The sequence below is a fragment of the Aethina tumida genome, chromosome 5 (genome assembly GCF_024364675.1).
Source record: "Aethina tumida isolate Nest 87 chromosome 5, icAetTumi1.1, whole genome shotgun sequence".
Classification (NCBI taxonomy): Eukaryota; Metazoa; Arthropoda; class Insecta; order Coleoptera; family Nitidulidae; genus Aethina; species Aethina tumida.
In genome coordinates this window covers 17,498,249-17,517,912 of record NC_065439.1, presented here as the reverse complement: position 1 = coordinate 17,517,912, position 19,664 = coordinate 17,498,249, and the positions used below count along the sequence as shown (strand labels likewise).

General features: G+C 31.5%; 2 protein-coding genes across 6 annotated transcripts in view; both read left to right on the top strand.

Annotated features, from left to right (window-relative positions):
• The window catches only part of LOC109603081 (transmembrane protein 47), a 143,936-nt gene extending 131,683 nt beyond the window's left edge, over positions 1-12,253 (top strand). For all 4 annotated transcript variants that reach the window (XM_049968167.1, XM_049968168.1, XM_049968169.1 and 1 more), the window contains 4 exons: positions 7,411-7,597; positions 8,032-8,181; positions 8,359-8,421; positions 9,360-12,253. In XM_049968167.1, the coding sequence (XP_049824124.1) occupies positions 7,411-7,597; positions 8,032-8,181; positions 8,359-8,421; positions 9,360-9,520 (561 nt within the window). In that variant the 3' untranslated portion in view covers positions 9,521-12,253. The remainder of the gene's footprint in view (positions 1-7,410; positions 7,598-8,031; positions 8,182-8,358; positions 8,422-9,359) is intronic.
• A 1,663-nt stretch (positions 12,254-13,916) lies between these two features.
• Positions 13,917-19,643, top strand: LOC109603079 (zinc finger protein 271). 2 transcript variants are annotated; one of them, XM_020019532.2, is made up of 4 exons: positions 13,917-14,207; positions 14,714-15,042; positions 15,102-16,113; positions 17,320-19,643. In XM_020019532.2, the coding sequence occupies exons 2-4, from the start codon at positions 14,754-14,756 to the stop codon at positions 19,031-19,033; spliced, it is 3,015 nt and encodes a 1,004-aa protein (XP_019875091.2). In that variant the 5' UTR covers positions 13,917-14,207; positions 14,714-14,753; the 3' UTR covers positions 19,034-19,643. The 2 variants fall into 2 exon arrangements, with proteins under 2 accessions (XP_019875091.2, XP_049824111.1); XM_049968154.1 differs by having other exon boundaries at positions 17,305-19,643.
• The last annotated feature ends 21 nt before the right edge of the window (positions 19,644-19,664 follow it).

Sequence of the window (19,664 nt, the reverse complement as noted above, 5' to 3'; positions counted from 1 at the left end):
GCATTTTTAGCTTTAAGGAACGATGTCGGACACAGAAATAAATTCTAAAATCAGCTATATTGAATATACGGTTTGGTTACTTTACCTACGAACCATGCTCGAAAAAAAAGTTATATAAAAACTGTAATATGTAAATAAAAATATCCGTAATATAAAGGGGGTACGAAATGTTTTGACACTTAAGTTGCTACAATAATAACCAGTTCCGTATACACATTTTTTTACATGGATAACTGTGAGTAAGATAAATAGACACTCAATATTTTATTTATGGGATATATCCCCACATTACATAAAATACAACATAAAGAATAACGTAAATAAAGGTGTGCTTGTTACCAAAAATCAATTGCGTTCGTGTCTTGTAAAATTACGTTCTAAAGCCCTAGAAAATTGAAACGCGTTTTTGTAATGCTTGTTTAATTGAAAAATTTATGTCTGTCTAATTAAAACGCAGCTTTCCGGTGCGAGTTACGACACAATGTATGCAACGAGTTCACGTGTGACCCGTGCCTAATTTAAACGCAGCTACATCCTTATCGTTTTTGTTTTTCGTTTTCGAAACACGGATTTATTCGTTCCAGAAACTAATTTCGGCATTTACATCGGAAACCTGCAAGTCTGCACTTAATAATTAAATCGACTAAATTTATTGCAGGGAAAGGGCTAATTTTCTCAATTTTATCTCGTCTCCGGACACATGTTGCCCAAGGTATATTAACTTTTACGATTATGGTGACGTAAAGTTTTATGCCATTCATATTCAGCTGGATTTAGCGTCGCAATAAAACGAGCGGTGGCCCCGTAAAATTATTGTGAAAAATTCGCCGGAGAAGAAACAAGGGAATTGTTCATTGAATTTGACTGATAAATAATATTATTGATGGGTGATTCATTAGCCAGCGATTTATCAATCAGTCACGCATTCACAATGGGCTTTGTCCGAGTTATAACTTTAGCATGATTCACGTCTTGCGAGATATTAAAACGGTCGATAACGGCGTAACTGCGTACAAGTTACTGTAAACTGTGTGTTTGAAAGGGTTGCGAAATTAGAAGGATCTGATTAAACAATTTACACAGCTGCGTTTTCTTGTTCAACTTTGTAGAAACTCAGTAAGACTGTGTAATCGACAGTAATTGTTTGCAGTACTTAGAAATGAATGCGATAAGCTAATGTTAAAGGAACAAGTTTTCAATATGAATCTAAACCCAAAAAAATATAAACATGCAAATATATGACGAACATAAAATATAATAATATTATTAAATGCTTGATAAGATAAATATAATTAATATAAAAAATTCATTAGTAATTGAATACTTATTTGTATTTATCTGTATTTATTTGATTTATTTATTAACTACAAACAACCTTTTTTATTTATCTTAATTTACCGTTAAAAAATTATCCAAAAATAAATACAAGATACAATTTGTAATTTGAATTATTTTCGTCTCCGGCTTATAATTAAATAACAATAATATATTAATAAAGTTGGTGTAATATAAAAATGATTAAAAATTATAATCAATTCCTTTTTTGTATTCCCCAGTTTTATCAGTTTTTTGAAGTATTTCATAAATTCTATGTATTAAAATATTTTAATTGAAATTATTATTATTAACAATAGTAAAGGGTAATATTTAGTTTTAAAACAAGGTTAATTTTTTTTTAAAATAGATATCAAATAAAGTTTCATACATTTCATTCTTTATAACTTAATAATAGTAAAAGAGGAATATTTAATTTTAAAACAATGTTAAAAAGATTTCAAAATGCATATCAAATCAACTTTCATGTATTTTTCCTTATTAACAATATCTTTAGTAATTTCTTATTCTAACTGAAAAATATAATAGGTTTAGATTTTTTTTTTCAATATGAAAACTTTTTTTATTTTTTTAATCAATTTTATAATTCTAATTTTTATTGACATCTTAGACAAACTGCAATATTTTTCTCACATTTAACATTTTTTTAAGAATTTTATTTATTAATAATTTAATTAATTTTTTATTCAATAAAAATTACATTTTTATTTGAATAAAACAAATTAATCAAATTACTTAGTTAACATGAATATTGCTTTTTTATTTTTTAGTCATTTTCATATTTTTATTAATTCCATTTTTTATCGATGTTGTTGTTGAAATATAAAAATGATTGAAAATTATAATCAATTCCTTTTTTATATTCTCCAGTTTTACCAGTTTTTTAAAAATTATTAATAATAATAATAAAAGTGTAATATTTAGTTTTAAAATAATGCTAAAAAAAATTTAAAATAAATAAATATCAAATAAACTTTCATACATTTCATTCCTTATAACTTTATAATAGTAAAAGATGAATTAATTTTAAAACAATGTTAAAAACATTTCAAAATGAATATCAAATCGACTTTTCATATAATTTTCCTTATTTTTGTTATTTCCATTCTTATTGAACAATATTTTCAGTAATTTCTTATTCTAACTGAAAAATATAATATGTTTTGATTTTTTATTTCAATATGAAAACAAACTGTAGTATGTTTCTCACATTTGACTTGTTTTCATATTCTTAAGAATTTTGTTTATTAAAATTTTAATTAATTCTTTTATATAATAAAAATTACATTTTTATTTGAGTAAAACAAACTAATAAAATTACTTAATTAACACGAAAATTGCTCTTTTATTTTTTGGTCATTTTTTATCATCTAATTTATTAATATATTATTTAATTATATGTTGTTGTTGTAATATAAAAATGATTGAAAATTATAATCAATTCCTTTTTTGTATTCTCGAGTTTTATCAGTTTTTAAAAGATTTTCATAAATTCTATGTATAAAAATATTTTAAATGAAATTATTATTTATTATTAATAATAAAAGTGTAATATTTAGTTTTAAAATAATGTTAAAAGAATTTAAAATAAATGTCAAATAAACTTTCATACATTTCATTCCTTATAACTTAATAATAGTAAAAGAGGAATATTTAATTTTAAAACAATGTTAAAAACATTCCAAAATGCATATCAAATTAACTTTTCATATATTTTTCCTTATTTTTGTTGTTTCCATTCTTATTGAACAATATTTTTAGTAATTTCTTATTCTAACATGAAAACTTTTTTTTAATTTTTTAATCACTTTTATAATAATATAATTTATAATATTTTTCTCACATTTGACTTGTTCTCATATTTTTAAGAATTTTATTTATTAATAATTTAATTAATTTTTTTATATAATAAAAATTACATTTTTATTTGAGAAAAACAAATGAATGAAATTACTTAATTATTTTTTAGTCATTTTATTAATTCCATTTTTTATCGATCTAATTTATTAATATGTTATTTAATTATATCTCAATTTTGAAAAGATTGGAAATTACATATTAAATGTGAAAACATTAATTTTTAAAATATTTCGATACCAGAAAAATTCACTAAATTGAGTGATATTTATTGGTTTTAGAGCATTATTACATACTCTCGAAACAAAGGTGGGATAAATATATATGTTTATCAGATTTTATGGATAAAATAATCACGACATAAAGTACTTTTTATTTTAATCCCAGTCTTATGTAAAACTATGAATGTTTCATGTGAATTTTTTTACGTTTTATCGGTGTAAATCCAAAGTGATGGCGCTTTTAATAAAACTCCAGCGACAGACTTTGATAAATTAACGAAGGGGAACACAAAAAGCGTTTTCTTTCGCGAAATATGATAGGCCCCAACTCAAACGTTAATTAAATCGCTGAATGGTCGGAGCCGTGGGCCTAAACGAAGGCAAATCAAACTGGAATAAGATTACATCGAGTGGGATTTCAATATTCCACCGCACCATATTTATCTTCATCTGCCAACTCAGTCTGGTAGCAAAAAATAAAATAAAATAGAGTAACATCGACATAATTCACGTCCCGAACTTGGCACATCGGGAAATATGGACACGAATAAAAGTTATGTCTAGGAAATCTATAGATTTGCGAATTGTAAATTCACAAAACAACACACGGGAAATCGTGGAAACGAATTTGGAAATCGAATTTTGATTAGGACCGAAATTGCACCCGCCCACTGTAAAACTTATTCGGCAACACATAATGTTCGGTTCGTCTGATTGGATTTCAATAGCTCCAGTTTCCTTTTGATTTGACGAGACTGTTATCGCGTATCGTTTATGTTTCCACACCGCTCCTATTCCATTTGACAACATTTACAAACGATAATGTTTCTGAGGTTTTAGTTCCATCGTTTTGTTTTAGTTTTTTTTTTTTACTTTTAATTAAATTAATTGCGAGAGTTCTCACATCTCTGACTTTGACTAGAATATACTTCAGACAATAATAAAAAGTTTGTATTCTTTTAAGAGTTTATTTAGTTAATTTAATATTGAATCATATATTTTTATTTGTTGTGAGAAATATTCGAAAATAGTTAAAAGTTAAAAATGGAAATCATTATTACATAGAACAATGACTTTCTTATCACTGCAATTTATAATAACTACTTCCGCAAATTGTGATCTTTTAAATTGAATTATTAACTGACTTCAATAAAGTGCTGTTTTTCATTTTTTTTATCACAAACAGTTTAAGTATAAAGAATTGCATATATAACTTCTTCGAATTCTAATTTTTCTAATATATTAAAATATGCAATATTTTTATGTTTTTATTTATATCATTTTTATTAGAACAGTTTAAGTATAAAGAATTGCATATATAACTTCTTCGAATTCTAATATTTCTAATATATTAAAATATGCAATATTTTTATGTTTTTATTCATGTCATTTTTATTTATAAATATATTATTTAATTATATGTGAATGCTGAAAACCAAAATTATATATCAAATTAAAAAAAGAATTAAAATATTCTAATTTTATCTTTCAAAAAATCAGTTAAATCAGTCAAAAATTAGTAAAAATTATCGACATTTTTACAAATTCTATGAATTCTAATATTTTAATATAAATTATTACTTACTAATATAGTTAAAAACTTTTTAATTTTTAATTTTAAGACAATGTTAAAAAGATCATTTTTCTTGGTTTTTGTTTCTAAAAAACATTTTTTTATTTATTAATATTATTTTTAAATTATAATTGGAAAAATATAATATTTTGTAATTTTTTAATTATATAACATAAAAAAGTGTTTTAGTCAATTTTACATATTATCCATTTTTCCATAATTATTCATATCATTTTTATAATTTTTCTCTCCTTCGACATAATTTTAGGTTGAAAAGATTATTTTCAAATTTTAATTTTATTAATTAATACTTAAATTTGTTATTTGTTATGATTCAAATGAATTTTCAATTATTTTTTCTTGGTTTTTGTTTCTAAAAAACATTTTTATAAGTATTATTTTTAAATTCTAATTGAAAAAATGTAATATTTTGTAATTTTTTACTTATATGAGATGAAAAAGTGTTTTAGTCAATTTTATATATTATCCAAATGAAAAATTTCCATAATTATTCATCTTATTCTTATTTATTTAATTTTTATTAATAACTTTGATGGAACTACAATATTTTTATAATTTCTTTCTCCTTCAACATAATTTTATGTTAAAAAATTATTTTCAAATTTTAATCAAATTGATTAATAATTAAATTTGTTATTTTTTATGATTCGATTGAATTTTCAATTATTTTTTCTTGGTTTTTGTTTCTAAAAAACTTTTTTTTATTTATTAGTATTATTTTTAAATTCTAATTGAAAAAATGTAATATTTTGTAATTTTTTACTTATATGAGATGAAAAAGTGTTTTAGTCAAATTTTATATATTATCCAAATGGAAAATTTCCATAATTATTCATCTCATTTTTATTTCTTTAATTTTTATTAATAACTTTGATGGAACTACAATATTTTTATAATTTTTCTCTCCTTCGACATAATTTTATGTTAAAAAAATTATTTTCAAATTTTAATTTTATTTATTAATAATTAAATTTGCTATTTTTTATGATTCAATTGAATTTTCAATTATTTTTTCTTGATTTTTGTTTCTAAAAAACATTTTTTTTATTTATTAGTATTATTTTTAAATTCTAATTGAAAAAATGTAATATTTTATATTTTTTTACTTATATAACATGAAAAAGTGTTTTAGACAATTTTATTTATTATTCATTTTTCCATAGAATTTGAAAATATTATTTTTATTATGCATATTTTAATTTATGCATGTATTTTTGTCTCATTTTATATACTACTTTTCACATTGACAACTTGAATGAACTAACTGTATTGTTATTTCTGTTCGAACAATAATTTAGTTTTAGTTGAATTTAATTTTAGAAGTTAGTTGAAAACAAGCATTTGTTTGTTCACGTCATGTTAATTAAATTTGTTAATGCTAAAGTTTGATTTAAATCTCGTTGTTTATTTATATTGTATATGTATTCGAAAAATTCTGTTCCGGTAACAATTCGTGTTGCCTTAGAATTTACGTTGGTTATTCACAAAGTTACTTCCTTAACTCGGAACAACTATTTTGTTATAATGCAAGAGCACAATAAAAACAAAATAAGTTCTTTTTAACGGTTCATATTTCCAGGCACATTAAAGAAGTTGACAATAAAAGTAATGGAGTTGTCAGGAAGTGGACCGGTTTAAATGCTTAATTAACTTTGGCGGAAATACTGAAACATTTTAATTAAGTTTGCCATTCTAGTTTAGTCACATTTAGTTCCATCAATTCAATTCCATTAAAGAATTTGTTTTATCCAAAGAACTCCGGCTCGGTCCGGGGCAAAACACAAAGTCGTCCGGAAGTTCATACCGGTTGCCATCCGTAGATTATAAATAGTAAATTCGCAAAACAGCGTCAGAAACAAAAAGGCAAAAAAATGGCACGAAAGGAAGTTGAAAATTGAATTTTGATTAGATTGAAAATGCGCCTGGTAGTCGGGGCAAAACGCCTGCAAGAAGTTATTCCGTAACACATTATGTTCCCCGTTCGTCTGATTGGATTTCAATGGCACGACCCGCGCCCGAAGTTTTCCCTTTGATTTGACGAAACTGTTATCGGGACCGAAGTTTTCTTTTCCACATTTACGCCGATCCGAATTGACAACTTTGACGTGCGCTAATGCGGTTTTCAACTTCGTACCGAGTTTATTCTACATTTCGGTCCAATTAATTTAATTGCACGAAGTTTCGAATGCACGGGGTCCGTTCAGAGTCGATGGAAGAAAGGCTTTTGTGCTTTTAATATTGCCGGGGTCGTGACGTCCGACCTGGTGTAACGTTTAATTTGTAACTTTTGTGTGCTTTGAAGGGTCTCGGAAATAATAGACCTGGAAGTTTACTTTATTATTCAAAAAGTTCTTTAACTATGGCACGACATAACAGCTGCAGTTGTAATTTAATTATTTTTAGGTCATAGCATTCATATGCGGCCTGATAGTGATAATCCTGATGATAATGGGTCTGGCATCGACCGATTGGCTGATGGCGGCGGGATGGAGACAGGGACTGTTCATGCATTGCATCGAGGAGAACTCACCGCAACCCCTGCCGTTCAACACGCAAGACGGCCCCGGATGCTACCAGTCAAGGGACGCAGGTATGAAGAAAAAGTATTTCTCAAGTTGGTAAATATTCATTAGTGTAGTAAAAAGTATTTCCTTGGAATGATTGTTTTATTAAAAATAATTACACATCTATTTAAAGTATACTTAATTCAAAAATTACAGTAATGAACATCATTAGAGTAACATTTTGAAGTGTTAAATATTGTTTTTGATGTGTCAAAATAATAAATCCAAGTTGCTATAGTTATCACCTCTACTATATAAGTTCTAAGAACAAATATAGAAAAATAAATAAATAAATAGTCTGTTGTGAACAAAATTAAAAAAAAAAATGCCTTTAATGCCATTAAATCAATTTAATTAATATTTCAATTATCAAAATTAAAAATAAACCAAATGAACCAGTTATTTGCATAATTTTTCTCAGTGCAAGCAGACTCCGGTCATTAAAGCAATATGTTTTCAGCATACATAAAAGCGGCAGCCGCCCTCTGTGTCGTCACACTCCTGCTGGACTTGGTGGCCACGCTTCTCACAGGTTTGGGACTCAGAACGAAGGAGCATCATACCAAGTACAAATATTATAGGTTCGCCGTCGTAGTCATGGGACTTGCCCGTAAGTTTCTTAATTAGTTTAAACGAGGTGAAACTAATCGTCTTTATGATAATTCCTGCACACTTTTCCATAAACCATTCTTTGAAATAAATTTGTTGGGTTCGTGCAATTGTTCTTTTATGCCCTTTACAAAACAATTAAATGTGAACAAAACCATTAATTATGTTTGTTTTTCAGTGGCCGCAATTCTCATAGCACTCATTATCTACCCAGTGTGCTTTGCAGCTGAATTAAACTTGGGTGAGTTTTTATCATAAACGAAGTACTCGCTTAATTATTTGCTTTAGTTCACACTATTATAATAATAATAGCTCAATAGGGCAAATAACAGTCTTATTAAAATCAGTAGTACAAAAATTTAATAACAAGATAAAAAACAACAACAATGCAATCAATTTTCTAGTGTTGTATCGCATGAACATTAGTAAGTAATATAACGTCATAAAAAAGCTAAAAATAATATATTATTCACTATTAGTTAATGGATGAAGTATTGATCCATACGCATTAGTTTATTTTTAAATGCACTGAATAACTTAAATATTTTGAGTTTGTTAATAATAATAAATTTTATTTTTCTTAATTTCTTAGCAATATTTTTGCAATAGACAAGAATTTGAATAAGTTTTAATATATAGATAGATCAAAATTAACTCAAAAAAATTCATAATTCTCGTTACTGTTATATATACAAAATAAATAATGTCACATAATACATCACAAGATATATCAATACGTAACTTCTCTCGGTTTAAAGTGAATTATTTAATGGCGTTGAAGCAAATGCTGCCTCATTCGTTTTATTATTTGCCTTCCCAAAACCCTCCCAAATTGTTTTCCAAGATGTTCTTAAATATATAAAGCCCGTATATATTTCACCCTCTCGAAAACATCAGTGTTCCTTTCAATTCGCCCAAAAACAGTGCTGTTTGTGTGAAAGTTGGTTTTCTTTTGCCGTGTTTAATGAGGGCAATATATTATTTTGTTGAACGTTCCTATTTTATTTTATACAGTAAAGTTTACGTCAACAAGTTGCGTATAATTTTATGGACATCGTAAATTCAGTACATAAACATACTTGTGTTTAAAACCACATAAAACAAAGCATGTGTAACAAAATATAATGAAATAATTGGAGGTTAATTAAGTGAATATTAAATGAGCATTTGCTTTCTTAGGTAACCGGACCATATGGGAATTCGGTTGGGCCTACGGCGTCGGATGGGGTGCTGCGATCTTCCTGTTCGGCGGCGTGATCCTGCTGATGTGTGACAAGGAAAGTGAGGAGATCTACTACAAGGAGAGGAAGATCGTGCACGACAATGACTCTCGTGCCTAGTGGCCACATAGTCTGCCCGATGTTGTACTCTGATCCTAAGAGTCGTCATCAAGTTGTCGCTTCTCTCAGAGAGTGTGCGCTGAACGAAAGGTTCGTGTGAATGGCTATGCCTGTTGTGTTTAATTGGATCCACGGATCAAACTTATTGTGTAACTGGTCAGTTTGATGTTTCATCGACAACTAGTTTTTGTTGTTTTTAGTTTTATTATTATTTATTCGGGATTGTTATTGTACAAACGTTATGTTAGGATGCGGCGTAAGCCCCGTTGACTTGCCGCTTTACGCAACATGGAGATGAATATGAACTTTGAGACTGAATAGTTGTATGGATCCGATAGGAGATCTCGTTTAGACGTAAAATCCACGGCCAAAGAATAAACTGAATCTCGACATTACTGAATTCCTGTTGGAGTTTTACGGCCTAATTATTTTACTTTTGACGCGGGCTGGGTTAATTTCGACGAGCTGCCGACGTCGTTGGAAGCCACTCCTCCTCGGATTACGTAAAGCGACAAAGCGACCACCATGTACAACTTTAGTTTTTGCGTATTATTTATTTTGTAAAAAAAATTGCAATCAAACTGATTGGATCTATTATTTCATTTAATTTGCTTGCCTGGTATAAAAGCCAGATAGCCGTTTTGTACTTGTTACCATTTTTTAGAGGCGAATCCTCACTGGTACCGTTCAAATCGACAGATTATTTACGACGTTTTACATTTTGGTTTACCAATTTTATTGTCGCGGCTGCGTAACTCCCGTCAGGGATTTACGTAACCGGAGTTGTTACTGATTAAGACTAAAAACGGTTTGGACGGTCTAATTGGATTTGCCAGAGCATGAGTGAATAGAACGACTGAGAGGCAACCCGGGCAGGCTAGATGATGTATGGTAAAATAATAAAGACTTATAATTAATTTACAGCGGACCTCTGACGATGTGTACGCGGTCTAAAAGTTTTCCAAATAGTGTTACGTTTTATTAACGCACGCCTACACATTCGTCAGGCGTAATAAATAGTGATGTCAATATAGTTAGTAGATTTAACTAGAATTAGGAATTATTTATTTGTAAAATATAGTTTACTCCATTTCATAAGTTGTTGTAAGTTTCTAAGGGCATTATTATAACATTTATTTTTTATAGTGGATTTTTTATACATTTGTAATACTGACGACTTCAGGTAACAATTTGGCTAAAATTAACTCCTGAATTACTTCATCCTTATGATACTCGAATATTGTTGTTTACCATTTTTATGAACTCAAAATGATACCGTGTTGCCTGATTCGTTTTATAATTTACGCACTCAAATTATTTTCTAACATAAAACATGTATATTCACCCTCAAAAACTTAAGTGTTGCTCTCAATTCAGGATGGCTGCTAAAAAAACGGTGTGATACTCAAAAGATATTTGTTTTCTTTTGCGATATTGTAATGGAGATATTTATTTAATTGTATTATATTCATATTTTCGAGCTGAACTGTAAATATACGCTAGAAACTGTTAATAACGATTGATTTATATTGTCGATCGTTTAATACTCAGTAAAGTTTAAGTATGATGTTATAAACTTTAGAGCAACATATAAAGTTTGTAAAATTGTATCATATTTATTTTATTAAATAACAAAAAAATATACATAAAATAGGGTACATAACGTGAGCATATCGTTATTAGTAATAAATCTAAAAAAAGTCCAACATTCTGAAAGAAAATAAAAGCAGTTGCAGCAAGAACAACAATTAATCTTGATGTAAATTGCTTGTTTTAATTGCAACTGCGCACAATTTCGTGTTTTGTATTAATTTTGAAACTTTTAAGTCCATACAAAATTGTATACTGAAAGTTTTGCAATAACTGGAATTGCTGTTAAGGAACAAAAATGCATGTGTAAATTTTTTGATACTGGACCAATACCGTTTAACCAGAATATTAATTCTTACTGCCAATTATTTATAATATGTAAGGACACAAATGGTTTTTAATTTAAAATCGACGTCATATCTAATAAATCTCTACTGTTAGAATTGTTTTGTACTTGTAGAAGTCTAGAAAAAAATTCTTCTTGTGATACTTGCACTAACGATTATTGAATATTTTCCCTTAATATAACTTTAAAGCTACTAGTAATAATTAAATATATAAAACTACCCCTTGAAGAAGAATTTTATTTCAAGATAAACAATATTGAAAACACGGTTTTGTTTAAACTCAATTAAGTACTTTTACCAGTGATTGATTTTGGTACCATAAAAGTAAAATCAAACTTTCAATTGAATGTAATATATTAAATTAGTAGTTTGGAGACAAATTGAACTAAGCCTAATTTTTATGGTGGCAAAAGTTAATCAAACTGTATATAATTCACGTGTCCCAACTATAATAGCATGTTACAGAGTAGTGTTGTGATATATAGCTTATGTATATATTATTAAATGTAAAGCCATATATCCAAAAGGAAAATATCAACTACAATCTCATTCGCGGTTTGTATTTGACATTTTCCATTTTATAATTTTACTGATACAGTTACAAATGTAAATTACTGTTATTCCCTGTAAAATATTTCAGATTAGAAAGTAAATGTCAATGACTTAAGTTAATAAAAAACTTATAACTATTGTATGTTCATATAGTTTTTTTAATGAATGTAATTTATTTACAGTATCTTCATTTAGAATCTGCACTTTCTTCCACCTTTACTCTCTATAAATAAAATCAATATTTGTATAAATGTGTATCATTTCCCAAATTCCCCAATTTTATTGAATCATTTCTTGAAATTAATGGGGCATCTGAAATAAAATTACTATACTGTGATGACAGATTGATTATTGATTTGTATGAACGTGTATTTTGTTCTATAAAACGAATGTTCACAATTACAGTAAAAATTCGTCAAAGTGTATTTAATGAATTATAAAATATACATAATATTAAAATTTTAGTAATTTAATAATCTTATTCTTATTGATAATTGATTTAAAATAATCTCAGACACGAAAAATTAATATAATCTATCGTAATCAAACATGTTGATTATACAAAATATGAACACGTTCATAGAAGAAGAATATCTAAATAATTTTTTTTTCTAGAATCATGAAAGAAATACAGCTACATAAATCTAAATATCTAAAATTGTTTTTTTTTTTCATATTTCCTAAACAATCGTGTTTAAATTTGGTATGAAATATCTTAAAATAAATACATACTATTTAATGTATTTAATAAACTTTTCCCATAATGATACTCTTTTACTGAAAAAGGTACTCTTAATTATATGTATACAAATATATAATATATATAAAATACAAAGTCAAGTTGATATGATGGGTTACTTTTGATTAGTTTTGATAATTAAAAAATGAAAAAAAAAAACACATTTTCTATATCTTATTATTAATTTAATAAACATAAATTAAAATTAAACATCATTCACTCATCAAAAAATTTTTCCTATTATGAAGTTGAAATGAATATTGTTCGGTCCAGTCTATGCTCTTCTCTAATTTCAATATTTCAATTTTTTGTTATCGACTGGTAGACACTCTCTTTCATTTGGCCCCCCACTGTGAAATCTAATGGATTAAATATAGAAGTGTCATTCCCACAGGAGAGATTTGGAGAGTTGCGGGAATATTGCAGACTAAAATGAGTAGAAACACCGTTATGGATATATTAAAGATCACGTCTTCTGTCCAGTGAGATATCTTCGATGAACCCGTAGAAGTCGTGTTTTTGTAAATACATTTCTCCAGACAAATTAGCAGGAAGAAAAGTATAGTCATCAGAACCAATAACAAAATTATAATGTTAATGGTAGATCTTCTAAAAGATGTTAGGCTTTTCGATAATAGTAAAGATGCTGTTATCTATCTTCTAAGATATTATTTAGAAACAACCTTGTGTAATATATAAAATATAATTTAATGATGTTTGAAATTTAGCATTAAATGAAGTATTAAGTAATTAAATAAAATGAAAGTAATTATTTATTTAAAAAATACATAATAATATTAAGTTACTGTTATTGCAATTTTACCTTATTATTATAGTTATTAATATAAGTGTGGTATAATATGATTAATATTAACATAAATTTAGTTTTAAATTATTATTACTATATAAAATTTTCTTTTCTTTATCATTTGATACTAGTACTAATTAAATGAAATATAATTTAAATATACGTTTCTCACATAAAGGTATATAAAAATATTAATGTATTCAACTTACAAAAGTTTTATCTACTATTTACATAAGTTATCAATTCCAGCACTAACGATTCCAATTAGAAACTGTCTGTAAACGTCACATTCAAAATTGGCGCCACATTTTTACTTCCGATCATTTCGAATTTAGAGCGATGTCGCTAGCGGATGCAGGCAGTTGTTTTGGCGGTTGTTGTAGGTTATTTATCGGCTAACCTATTTTTCGCTTATGTTTAACCCTTAATATACCAGTGACAACACAAATCTAAACAAATAATTGCGTAAAAACTACGCGTAATCCGTATGTACCGTTTCCATGCGGTGCCATTTAGCAACGGAAAACATCGAATTCTGTCTAATCATAACAGTGAGAACAACGAGCAGCCATTTGCCTAAAGTAAAGTGAAGGTCGACGCTCAACGACGTAAAGCTTGGTTAGGTTTGTCGTTGTCGAATTAGATTTTCGTGTAAGTATAAGTGTTTAAAGTTGATTTTCGCGCCTAGCCGAGTCAATTTTACGATTTATCTGTTTAGATTCGGCCAATGTGTGCGGAACTGTGAAATACGTCTGTGATGTAATTGTATGAAATTCGTTCTTTAAACGAAGATCGGTATGCAATGGACGTTTCACGCACCTAGTAACAATTAATCAGGATCACGCGTTCACCTGACACGTTTTATTATACGCACCGTGTTCGATTAGGGCAGAATTGATTTCCAAAAATATTTGTTTACATTTTTCCAAATTGTAAACTGTGTTAACCTCAATTTATTCATAACCTCGCATGTCAAAATATCAATAACCTACAATTAGTATTTTTTTTCACCGTATTTTTCTGTTTTTAATAATATGGAAGGTTTGACGTTTTCTGGGAGCGCAGATCTTCGATTTCTCAGGCCACGTTGTCCGTGGCAATGTGGGCGTGAAATCTTATTGTTTCCACCTAACAACTCCTCAATTCACTTGTTTCAGCTCACTGTGATGTTACAACAAACATAACTCACGCACAACAATGGAGGAACCGTTCGGCCTCACTTGGGAGGACACCGCCGCGGTGGTGCAGGCCGAGGAGGTGATATGCGGCATCGAAAACGAGATATTGCCCGGTGACGCGGAGGAATTCACCGGGGTTACCGAGGAGGTGGTGCAGGACATCCCGCAGAACGGAGAGGAGGTCCAAGTCGACAATGGAATTATGTATTTAACTGACGGCAACGTCCTAGTCATGCAGCCTGGTGAACCGGATGGAACCTACCAGGAATACATGCAGGTCACCGAAGAGGTTGTCACAGACCAGTGGGGTAAGAGGCGCGTGTTATCATACATAAAACAAATTGTCACGCATTTTGTTGTTCGTCAGGCGAAAGCTGTCACGAGGAAATCGTCGTCGGATCGGAAGAGGCGGTGGGCGGCACAGAAGAACAGACGACGGAAGATTGCGACATCCCGTTACCGGATCAGGATGAGTATACGACGGCGCGACCGTATCCGTGCGACTTTTGCAGCCGCCGGTTTCGCAAGAAGGCGAACCTGATGAACCACATGGTGGCGCACCAGACGGACAGGCCGCACGGCTGTAACCTGTGCGGCGTCCGTTACATACGTAAATGCGATCTAATGAACCACCTGAAGATACACGCCTACATTCCGGACGCCGACCAGATGGAGGAAGAGGAAGGCCAACAGTTGGACGAGTCGTCGGACAGCGAGAGGCAGAGGCGTGTGAAGAAAAAGAAGAAGTTTAAGGTCAAAGAGGAGTACGACGATGCGTATGAGGTTGACGATGCGGGAGCCTCCAGTTCCAGGCAGTACAACTACGTGGACGAGGACATGCGGCTGATGGAGGCGATGGAGGGCACCAAGACCGAGTACGGCGAGTACTTGCCCGATGACCAGGGCGTTCCCGAAGGCGAGATCCGCTACGAGATCACGGATCCTCGCAAGCCGTTCGTGTGCCAACACTGCGGCGTCGGGTTCGCACGCGAGAAAGCGCTCGCGTCACATGCCAGAGTGCACGGCGGTGACAGTCCGTTCGAATGTCAAAAATGCGGTGACATGTTTTGGGATGCGGCCCAGATGAAGGAGCACATCCGTACGAAACACGGCGGCGAAACTGAGGACTATGAGGACGACGACGAGGATGTGGATTACAGCGAGGAGGAGACCAAATATGGTACCTACTATTGTCCCACTTGTGGGCTGTCGTTTCACCGACAAGACAACTTGAGGCGCCACCAAAGAGTCCACATCAAAGAGGAGTTTGTCAATGAACACGAATTTGGGCACATTTGCAACGTGTGCGGGGAATCGTTCCAGGAGGCGCTTGATCTCCTCGCGCACGCCGAAGTGCATGCTCGAGGATCCGAACATAGGTATGTATCAAAAAGAATCGATTAAAAACGTTTCTATCACTAAGAGAAGCTGCATTCTCTTAGAGGGTTACATGGGTAAGTTATGTACATTAATTTCTGAAAAATCGTCTCCATCATCTCCAAAATTATAGTTAAATAATGAAACAAACTATTTGTACAAAAATTTTATCTAGATGTCCATCTGAATATTTTATGTAGTTAGAATGAATATATAATATAATAATAGTATAATATAATATAATATAAACAGAAATAGTACAAAAAATACCACTTCTGATGCAATTTTATTGTGATTAACTCTACATTACATGATTAAAATGCTAAATAAACTTCTAAAATATACTATTACTTCTAAAATATTCGTTTTTGTGGGATATTACCAAATTACTGATATAAAGTCAATTTTTATTATGTTTTTAAAGTTCATTATCTAGGTTGTACCAATTATTTTCTAGTAATTCTCATTAATGTTGAAGAAAACTTTTATTTCTGTGGTGGTGACTTGGGTCATAAATAAATTATATATTAAATGCTAAATTTAAGTTTTTGAATAAATTTAATTGCAATTAACCGACTATTAATTCTAGTTTTGATGCTATTTATGTGAGACCACGTTAAATTCATGAAATTAAAATGTCTTAAGTAGAAAAATATACTGATAGTTCTGGCCTGTTTTTTATTAACGACTATTTTCCTTATCAACATTAATATTCTCTATAATGTGACTGTTTTTATTTATACCTACAGTTCTAATAATATTGTTTTTCTAGTAATTTCTATATCACTACCAAGAAACTCACCTTTTACTTTGATGGTGATTTAATTATGTGTAAAATTAATAATTCAAAATCCATTCCAATCCAAATGTATAAATATGTACAAGGTGTTCCATTGATTATTATAATTATTGTTCATCTTTATTGAACTTTAGTAAAGTGAGATAATCTAATCAATATTAATAAAAAATAAAAACATTCTAGTTTTTAAATATAAAATAAACATTTATTTTCTTACTTATTAAAAAGTAGTACTTAGATTTCCCATAATTTAAGACCAGCAGATTTAAAACTGACAACTATTTATCACTTATACTATTAGAAAAAAGCGATTTTTTGACATTTTTAAACCCATGTAACCAATTATCAATCCGTCCTTTAACACTCTCAGTATTAACATAAAGAGTGTCATCAGTGATCCGTGTTTTAGATGCATGATATGCGGCGAAGTGTGCATCGACGACGCGGCCGTACAAGAGCACGTGCAGACCAAACACGGTCGCAACCTGCCACCCAACACCTGCATGCTGTGCGGACGCACGTGCAAGGACCGGCGCACGCTCCTCAAGCACTCGTGGGAGCACTCAAAGGAGAAGATGTTCGCGTGTTCGAAGTGCGCGAAGACGTTCCACAACAAGGCGCGACTGAAGCGTCACATGCTGTCGCACCGCAACAAAGTGGTGCCGTGCGACGTCTGCGGCGAGGAGTTCCCCGATGGCAGGTCACTGATGAACCACCGGCATAGTCACAGCAGCGTGTCCGGCAGACAGTTCCCTTGCAGGGAGTGCGGCAAGACATTCGGATCGCGTAGCTCGCAACAGATCCACATCCGCATCCACACCGGCGAGAGACCGTACGGTTGTCGATTCTGTTGGAAAGCATTTGCCGACGGCGGCACCCTGAGGAAACACGAGAGGATCCACACCGGTGAGAAGCCGTACGCCTGCGCCGTCTGTCCCAGGGCGTTTAATCAACGTGTGGTGCTGCGCGAGCACATCAGGTCGCACCATTCGGGACCTGATCCGAAATACAGCAACAGCATGACACCCTACTGTTGCTCCGTCTGTTCGGACATGTTTGCCGCCTCGCAGGACCTGATCCTGCACCTGATCCACCATTGCGACATGAACACCGCCATGAAACGCCAACCGCAAGTGGGACCAAGGAAGTACAAGCGCAGGAGGAAACTCAAACCGCACGAATTGGAGATGATATGCAGCAGAAACGAGGAGGAAATAGTCCCGGAAGAAGAGGAAGAGGAAATGATGACCGAGTCAGACGACGAACGGGACACACGCAAAAGAGTTTCCAAAAAGACCAAGAAGGCGTCCCCGAAGCCCAGCATGACGGAAGCCGATATCTTCAATAGCTACCCCTCTACCACGGACAGTATAAACAACATAGTCAACAACAAAACCTCCCCGTTCAAGGTAAAGAAGAAACAGAAGCTCGAAGCTTCGGTACCCTCCAGACCGAAGATGATACACACGCAAAAGACGCGCGTGGCAGTCGAAACCGGCGAAGACGGCAAGGTGAGGCACAAAACCAAAACACTGGTCACCAGAACCGAGCCCACCGAACTAAAGTCGGCCACGGGCGAGAGGATACGTCCCCGAACCAAAAACGTGAGCTACCACGTATACCAGCCGGAAAAACTACCCCTGGCCACCTTCCCCGAGGACGACACGGAACAGGCGGTGAGCAACTTGCTGAAGGACAATCTGGTGAGCGATCACAACGGTATGTACATGGACCAAGTGGAGTCGGCCCCCGAAATCGCGGCCGAACAAACAGTCGAGAGTGAGACCATCGCGCCTGTGGAACCACGTGTGCGACGCAGTTCGAGATCCACCAGACACATCTTGGGGCCGGGTAGCAGAGTCAGAATCGTCAAGGGTGGAATGATCATAACGAAGAATAAAAAACGCCAGAGCGAAGAACAAGAATCGTTGGAAAACATTGAATTGAACTCCGACCTGATGAAGGATGTGATCATCAAACAGGAGGTCGTCGATCAGAGTCCGCTTCACGAGTTGGCTGAGATTTCCATGCAACACGCGCAAAATTTATTCAAATGCGAAATGTGCAGCGAAGTGTTTTCTGATAGGGCGCAGTTATTGGTACACGTGCCAATACATATATGATTGTAAATGAAATCTTTACTTGCACATTTTTCTACCCAAGATGAAAGTGTCGCTTGATACATGTACAGTTTACATCTTGGATTTAAGAGGCCATTTATTGTTGTATTTAGATATATTTCAATGAATACAATACAAATTTTGTTATTAATTATGAAAGTATATATATTATTATATATGGTTCTACTTTTGCTTTAATTAAGATAAACGCATTATACACGAACTTATTGAATTATGATGTAAACTGAACCAGACTGTTTTTTATTGTTATGTATGAATTGATTTAATATTGTGTAAATTTGTAACTGATACAATTATTGATGTTTATGTATGGAAGAACATAATTTTAACAATATGAACATTTAAAGGAAGCAACTTGTCTATATTTTTGTAATAATTTCTTCTCAAGTTATTTGTAATTTACCTCAAGTAGTTTTTACTTTATGTTAAAGTGAAGATTCTGGTATAATTATAATTGTATATATTTCACTGTGAAATATAATTATTTTAGCTCTTGTCTTAATTATGTAAATATTATATTAGATTAGAGGCAGTGTAGAGAGCCCTTCTGTTTGCTGTATCTTCTTTGATAGAATAAATGTTTGGTTAGGCAGCCTTGACCTTTATTTATGTG

Bases quoted from the DNA above. Each gene is read 5' to 3' on its own strand.
- LOC109603079 (XM_049968154.1), top strand. From the start codon at position 14,754: ATGGAGGAACCGTTCGGCCTCACTTGGGAGGACACCGCCGCGGTGGTG. The intron at 15,043-15,101 runs GTAAGAGGCGCG...GTTGTTCGTCAG, and splicing joins GGTTGTCACAGACCAGTGGG to GCGAAAGCTGTCACGAGGAA. The intron at 16,114-17,304 runs GTATGTATCAAA...GAGTGTCATCAG, and splicing joins GCTCGAGGATCCGAACATAG to TGATCCGTGTTTTAGATGCA.